Genomic DNA, 8698 nt, shown 5'->3' with positions numbered 1-8698 from the left:
TTCTTATTAAAGTTTTTGTAAAAATTCAAAAAAAAAAAAAAACCAACTAGACCCACTCCTTTCCACCCCATATGCTGTCCAGTCCCTCTAGGATCTTGCTTCTGGGTGCTGCCAGGTAGGCCCCACTCCTCCCTACTGCATAAGCCACCTGACTCCACACCCACTTTTCTTGGGATCTCACATTCCCAAACTCCACTTGACGAGAGCTGACTCAAGGAAGGACATCAAGGTGTGGAGAGCCACACTAGAAGGCAATGGAGAAGAGGATCACTAAGGGGTATGTGAACTTTGAAGAGTGACCATTTGTACAGATAGTAGCAGATTCTCAAAAGATGAGGGATAGAACCTATAGCCCTCAGTATTAATCCCACAAAAGAAACAACATCTCAACTCTCTTACAACTATCCTGAATACTGTACATGTCTCCATTGAAAGAAATGTGATTTTTAACAACAACAAAAAAGAAATAATGAATTAATCACAAACTACTTCAAATGTGCAAGTTCCAACGCAAAAACAAAATATGAAAAACTACAACAAAATGCCCTCCCTCCCAAAGTACTAATGCCATAGCTAAGACCACCAATGAGAATGTCCTGGAAGAACTCACAGGCAAAGAATTTAAAAGAATTATTATAATAATGTTCAAAAGCCAGGCATGGTGGCATATGCCTTTAATCCCAGCACTTGGGAGGCAGAGGCAGGCAGATCTCTGTGAGTTCGAGGCCAGTCTGGTCTACATACTGAGTTCCAGGACAGCTGGGGCTACAGAGAGACCCTGTCTCAAAAAGACCAAAAACAAAAAAACAATGTTCAAACAACTCAAAGAAGAGATGAAAATTCTTCTAGGGAACAAAACAAAGAGTTGAATAAAATGAGGAAATCAATCAAAGATATGAAAATAGAATTAAAGAGAATTGCCAAAATAATGCTAGAAATGAAAAACTCAATATCCAATATAAAAAACTCAGTGAAAAGTCTCACCAATCATGTGGAAAATAGTGTCAGTGCTGGAGCACAAAGCAAGCCCCTGGATCAATCAGTAAAGGTCAAAATAAACTTAAAAAAAATTTTTAATACATATATACAGGGAACATGAGAGAACTTTGGGTCATAGTGAGTAGAACTAACCTTCAAGTTATGGGCATAGAAGAAGAAAACTACCATACTGAAGGCATAGAGAATATTTTTAATAAAATTATTCCCAAGTCTAGAGAAATAGATTCCCATCCAGGTACAAGAGGCCTATAGAACACCAAATAGAACCAGGAAAGGAACTCCCCATGATATATTATAGTTAAAACACAGAATAAAGAAAGGATATTGAAAACTTCAAGAGTCACTTATAAAGTCAGGTCCATCAGAACAACAGCAAATCATTTGATAGAAAATTTTTTTAATATTTTATTTATTATTTTTGTGTATATGGATATATTGCCTATGTGTATGTAAGCGCACCCATGTTGTACAAAGCTCATGGAAGCCAGAAGAGGGTGTCAGATCCCCTGGAACTGGAGTTATGGACAGTTGTTACTGCCATGTAGGTACTGGGATTCAAACCCAGATCTTCTGCAAGAAGTCTTGCTCTTAACCGCTGAGCTATCTCTCCAGCCCCTCAGTAGAAACTTTTAAAGGCAGATGTGCCTGGAAAGAGGTATTCCAAGTTCTGAAAGACTATAATTGCCAACCTAGGCTATAATGCCCAGCAAAATTATCTATTAAAATTGAGGGAGAAATAAAAAATTTTCCATGATAAAAACAGATCAAAGGAATTTATGACCACTAAGCCAATTTTACAGAGAATACTGGAGGAATATTTCAGTATATGGTGGGACATGGGGAAAGGAGGAGGTGATAGAGGTCCTAACCAAAATGAAGGGTTCATGAAAAAGCTGTACGGAAGCCTACGATCTTCCAACCAAGAAAAACTAATTTAATTAGAAAGGACAATAAAACACAAGAGTGAGGTTAAAGGGTTAAGTGGGGAGAAAGGGATTGAGAAGAGGAAAGGGTATAGGATTGGTTAGTCAAAACTAAAAATATATGGGGAAATCTTACAGAAACCTACTAGAGATTTGTAAATTAATTTTTAAAATATTTTAAAACCTTGAGCTAGAGAGATGGCTCAGTGGTTAAGAGCACTGGCTGCACTTGCAAAGGACCCAAATTCCATTCCCAGCACCCACCTGGTGGCTAACAACCAACCATAACTCCAGTTTCAGGGGATCCAACACTCTCTTCACACCTCTGCAGACACTGCACAATATGGGTGCACTTATACACGTGCAGGCAATACATTCATAAATGGAAAAAAATAAAATATAAAAAATAAAAGAAAATCTCAGGGCCAAGCATGGGATACTTCCCTAGGAGTTACTGGCCAAGGAAGCCCCAGAGGTATCCAAAACAACATGGGCTATTGCCATTGCTCTTGGTTTCGTCTACCATAATTAGATGGTAAGAGTCTACTGTTGAAGACACGACTCACTGTGGATGTAGAACATAGAGAAACAAACTGAGCAGTAAATTCTCTGTTGGCTAGTTTATATAGTGCCAGAAAGTGTTATGTAGGCTGCTTGAGGAAAAAGACAACAACTGTCTCATCCAGCACTAAACCCTAAATACTAAAATACAGACCTACCTAGCAAGATGTGCCTATTGGTACAATGGCATGATCATTATGGGGGAGTAGCCAATCACCTTCTGATTGGATGAGACATGCCTTTAAATATCATATCAGAGCATAAATAAACAAAACAAGATAAGGCTAAAAGAACAATACAAATTATCAATTAAACAAAGTTGGTTTTTGAAAAGATAAAGTTGCAAGACCTTTAGGTTAAGCTAGCTAAAAGAGTGAAAAGACCCCAATAAATAGAAATAAAGATTAAAAGGAAACATTATAACAGGTGCCACTATACGTCAATAGATTAGGGAATATTCTGAAAACAACATGCCAACAAATTAGAAAATCTACAAGAAATGGACAAAATTCTAGATGCATACCACCACTTACTGAAACTGAGCCAAGATAGTATAAAAAAACTAAAAGAATTTACTGTGAAAATCTGAACAATTTCACTGCTGAAATCCTCCAGTCAGTTAAGGAAAAATTAATGTCAATGCTCCTCAAACTATTTCATAAAATACAAAGGGAAAAAAAACTTCAAAACTCATTTTACAAATCCAGTATTATCCAACTACTAAAACTTAATAAGGATACAACAACAGCAACAACAAAAATAAAACCATAGACCAAAATCCTTGATGAACACAGATTCAAAAAGCCCTCAATAAAATACCAGCTAATCAAATTCAACAACACATTAAGGAGATCATATACTATGATTAAGTTGGTTTCATTCCAGAAATGCAAGGATTATTCAACATATGCAACCAATAAATGTAATACATGGGGCTAGAGCAATAGCTCAGCAGTTAGGAGCACTGACTGCTCTTACAGAGGTCTCAGGTTGGGTTCCCAGCACCCATAAGGTGGATAGCTGTTCATAACTCCAGTTCCAAGGGATCTGATGCCCTCTTCTGATTTCTGTGGGCACTGCATACATAGTGTGCTTACATACTATGCAGGCAAAAACACACATAAAAATAAAGTGAAAAAGAATAAATAAATAAAATTTAATATTCATTCATAATATTCTTGAATAAACTAAGGATCATACCTCAATGTAACAAAGCTATATTTGATAATCCCATAGCCAGTATCTTACTAAACAAAGAAAAATTGAAAGTAATTTCAGGAAGATCAGGACAAGCTAAGAGTGCCCACTGTTCACTCTTATTCAATACAGTACAAAAAATTTTAACCAGAGCACTTGGGTAAGAGAAAGAAAGAAAAGATATACAAATAAGAAAATATAAAGTCAAATTTTCCCTACTTCCCAATTATGTGATTATATACATAAACAATCCTAAGGAGTCCATCAAAAAACTTTTTTGGAGACAAGGTCTCCATGTAGTGGGGCTGGCCTGGAACTCACTAGTAGACTAGGCTAGCCTTCACTGTGACTAGGTGAACTCACAGAGATCCACCTGCCTCTGCCTCCTGAGTGCTGGAACTAAAAGCATGCACTATCATGCATGGCTAAAAAAAATCTTAATGTAAGGCCTTAAACTTTGAAACTACTGCAAGGAGAAAACACATGGGAAACACTTCAAAATATTGACAGAGCAATAACTTCAATAGTATAGGGGGAAAAATGACAAATCAGATTACACAAATTTAAAAGCATCTCTGCACCAAACAAAACAACACAGTGAAGAGACAATCTACAAAATAGAAGAAAATCTTTGCCAGGCATTCATCCAACAGAGGTTTCATATCCAGAATAAAGAACTTAAAATATATCAAAAATATTAATCCAATGAAAAATGTGTAATGATCTCAACATCTGTCAAAAGAAGTACTAAAAGTACAAATAAACATAAAATGCTCAATATCTTTGGCCATCAGAGAAACACAAACCAAAATTACAGTATTTCATCTTATCCCCAAAACACACCAAAAAATAACAAATGTTGGAGAGGATGTAAAGGAAAACACTTTTTTATATTGTTGATAGAATGTAAACTAGTCTTGCCACCGTAGAAAACAGAATAAAGGTTCTTCAAAAAAAACTAAATATAGAACTGCTATGACATCCAGTTATACTATTCCTGGATGCCTATCTGAAAGAAATGAAGCAAGCATACAAAAGAGAGACCTATAACATCATGTTTATTGCAGTCCTAGTTACAATATTGAAGATATGACATCAACCTAGGCGTCTATCAATGGATGAATAAAGGATATTTATATTCATGTGTGTGTGTGTGTGTGTGTGTGTGTGTGTGTGTGTAACAATGAGGCTAGGGATACAGCTCAGTGGTAGGGTTCTTGCCTATATGTGCAAGGCATTGAGCTCAACCCCAGCACTACAAAAAGGAAGAGGAGGAAGATGAGTAGGGAGAGAAGAAAAGAAGAATAAAATCTTGGCATTTACAGGAAAATAGATGAGATAAAATAACATTGTGGGGGATGGATAGATGGCTCAGTGGTTAAGAACACTGGCTGCTCTTTGCAGAGGACCTGAGTTCTATGCCCAGCACCCACATGGTGGCTAACAATTATCCATAACTCCAGTTCCAGGGGAGCTGACACCCTCTTCTGACCTCCATGGACACTACATGACACACGTACACTTACATATATGCAGGAAACATACTCATACAAATAAAATAAAAATAATAAATGAAATATTTAGAAAGAGAACACTGTGCTAAGCAGGATAAGACATATTATCTCTCATATACAAGAGAAACAAAAGCAAATACCTGAATATAGAAGAGGTATAGTTAGACTTAACAAAGCACCAAGGGAAGGAGAGAGTGGAAGAAGAGAGAGGGTAGAAAAGGGGAAGGTGAAAAGATTCTATACCCTACAACAGAGATACCTGCACAAACTTGCTGTATTTTTTATAGTAACGAGGAAATGGAACCAGCCTAGATGCCCATCAAACAGAACATGTGGCATAAACAGATAGTGAAATTCTATTCGGTTGTAAAGAAAAAAATAAATCTGCAGGAAAATGGATAGATCTGGAAAGCATACTAGTCTCTGAAAGAAAAAAAAATCTATGTGCTCTCTCATATGCAGATCCTAATTTTTAATGTTTGTGTATATGTAAATAAGTGGTTGTAAGACTGTATAGACTATGAAACTAGATAGGAAACTGTGAGCCAAGAATCATAGGTGTTAAGAAAAGGAAGGGGGACAAAAGATCACACGTGACATGGAAACAAAAAGAAAGCTATAGGGGATGGTAGGGTACAGAGAACAAGGGCTGATGGGGAAGAAGTTGGGGGAGATAAATAACAAAACAAATTTAGCTTGAAAAATGCTATAATGGAACCTATCTTTGTAAGCTAATAGAAATTAAATATTTAGTTCTCTAATAGTTTATTTATATTTTTATTTTATGTGATAAGTGTATTCCCTGCATGTGTGTAAGTACACCCGTGTTATGCAAAGCCCAAGGAGGTCAGAAGAAAGAATCAGATCCCCTGGAACTGGAGTTATGGACAGTTGTTAGCCACCATGTAGGTGCTGGGAATCAAACCTGGGTCCTCTGAAAGAGCAGTCAATGCTCTTAACCACTGAGCCATCTCTCCAGCCCCAAAAAATAAATACTTAAAGGGAGAGTAGAAGTGATCCCTGCACAATATATGCATATCTAGAAATGTCACAGTGAGGAGGCTAGAGAGATGGCTCAGTGGTTAAGAGCACTGGCTGCTCTTGCAGAGAACTCAGGTTCGATTCCCAGCACCCACATGGCAGTTAACAACTGTCTGTAACTCCAGTTGTAGGGGATTAGATGCCCTCTTCTGACTTCCACAGGCATCACATAACACGGGTGCACTTACATGCATGCAGGCAAACACTCATACACATAAAATAAAAATAACATTTTAAAAAAGAAATGTCACAGTGAGAGGTATTAATTTGTATTAATTCTAATAACTATAAGACAAATAAATAATAAAAGAGAAAACAGGGCTGAAGAGATGGCTCAATAGTTAACAGCACTGATTGCTCTTACAGAGGACTGGGGTTTGATTCCCAGCACCCACATAGTGGCTAACAACCATCCATAACTCCAGTTCCAGGGACTCCAATGCCTTCTTATGACCTCTGTGGCCACTGCAAGACCCAGGTGCACTTGCATATATGCAGGCAATACACTCATACACATAAAAGAAAAATAATAAATAAAATATTTTAAAAAGAGAAAATAATGGTAGGTAAAGGGAGAGGCATGGAAAGAATCAACAAAGATCTTATGAAACCCACAAAGTCTAAAATATTTAACATATTTCTATAGAAAAAGAATGACAATCTAATGGTTTAGCTCTGTGGTATAATGCAGACCTAGCATTATGCAAGGCCCTGGGTATTTCCAACACTGTGAGAAAAGAAAACAAAAGTCTCTCATGTTCTACATAATATAATCAATTAAACTAGCCTATAAATTTACTAAACACTACTCTACTAAATACTAAACACAGGTTCTAAATATATATTACGCATAGCTTTTTCAAAATGTATCTTTGTGGTACAACATCCAAAAGTACTAAAACTTAGCTACATAATATGCATATTTGATCTTAAGTGCACTATCAGCATGTTAAAATAATATACACACCTTGACCAAGGTAGTTATTAAATCTATAAAATTGATACAAATAAGATTGTAGCTTTACATGAAACATAAAATTTTTATATTTTAGCAAAAAATAGTATAAATGTTTATAGTTTGAAAGTACAAGTCAGTAATTTCGATATTAATTTTTAAGGTAATTGCTACATATTAATAAGAAAGATTATATACTTACCAAGATTTTTTTCAGTTCTTCAATTTCCACTTCTTTCTTATTTTTAAATTTAGTCATCTCTTCTAAAATAAGCAAAAGAATATAAGTGTGTTGATAGCTAGATTTAAAAGATAGGAAAGAGAATGAGTAAGAATGCCATTTGCTGGGTATCAGGCCCCAATCTTAGTCTAAGAATCACTGGCAGTTGACACTGCTGGGTGAGGAAGGGCTGATCTTCGTAACCGGAGGGACTCTACATAGACTGACTAGACCCCAGTGGATAAACTTGCACTGAGAGTCGTCTGAGGACATTAACTTGACATGATAAGCCTTAACACAAATGACAGAATATGAAATACAGTGGGGGGTGGTGCTATGGGAGGGTATCAATGAGCAAGCAGGTATAAAGGTGATTAAGACTGATTAAGATGATCTGTATGAATTACACAAAAATTCAATAAAAATTTACCCAAAAAAATGTCATTTGAAAGGGATAAATCAAGAGATAGATTATTCCACAGAGGAAGTATCAAAGGAGACCAAATCAACTAACATAACTATATCAGTAGTAGTGCTTCTAGGTTAATTCGTAGCCAAATGAGTTCGAAACTCATAAAGCAAAATAAGCAACTAATCTACATAAAATATATTAGAAACGGGGTCAGTGTGGACTTTTACTTTCAACTGATTGCTAGCTAAATCTGGCTTTGTGATCTTCACTATAAATTTAAAAAAACTGATCTTTTTTCAAGCTAATTCTGATCTTTGTACTTTGGATTTCAATATTCCCACCTCTTCTCAGCCTTCAGCTGCTCTAAAATATACTAAGTCTTTGTAGAGGAATCTTTAATTTCTCCTATCCCACCTAGCACCCCCTTTGAATAAAAAAAAAAGCTGATGAACCTTACTGGCCTTTTAAACTACTGTCCAATTTATCGTTGTGTTTTTCTAATTCTTGCTTAACTACACATCTTTCTTAACTCCACGTAACACTAATTCCTATCCCATGATATTAATAAAATAGTGATTTCTGTGATGCCATTTTCAGACTTATCCATTATGGAGCTTGGTAGTATCTGATACTACTTAGCACTCGCTAGCGTTTTCCCCTGGGTTACCAAAACCTTGTATAATTTCCTGTTTCCTCTCTAACTCTTATTCCTATTTTTGTTTTTTTACCCCTTTCCTTCTTGCTACCCTAAATAATAGTACTTTACAATGTTTATCTTTACTTCCATTAATTCAATATTATGCTGATGAATTTTAAACTCTTTTCAGTCCAAACCTTTTTTTTTTTTTTTCCTTTCCAACAGGGCCCTCTAATTTC

At 36.0% G+C, this 8698-nt stretch overlaps 1 protein-coding gene across 1 annotated transcript in view; it reads right to left on the bottom strand.

The window, feature by feature from the left end:
* Nucleotides 1–8698, bottom strand: part of Sycp1 (synaptonemal complex protein 1) — a 152282-nt gene that overhangs the window by 90644 nt on the left and 52940 nt on the right. Inside the window, exon 16 of the mRNA XM_008834012.2 lies at nt 7393–7454. Coding sequence (XP_008832234.1) covers nt 7393–7454 — 62 coding nt within the window. The remainder of the gene's footprint in view (nt 1–7392; nt 7455–8698) is intronic.

This window comes from Nannospalax galili, unplaced genomic scaffold, assembly GCF_000622305.1.
Source record: "Nannospalax galili isolate Female #2095 unplaced genomic scaffold, S.galili_v1.0 scaffold475, whole genome shotgun sequence".
In the NCBI taxonomy this organism is placed as follows: Eukaryota; Metazoa; Chordata; class Mammalia; order Rodentia; family Spalacidae; genus Nannospalax; species Nannospalax galili.
Note: the sequence above shows the minus strand (reverse complement) of the source record. Positions and strands in the feature narration are given on the sequence as shown.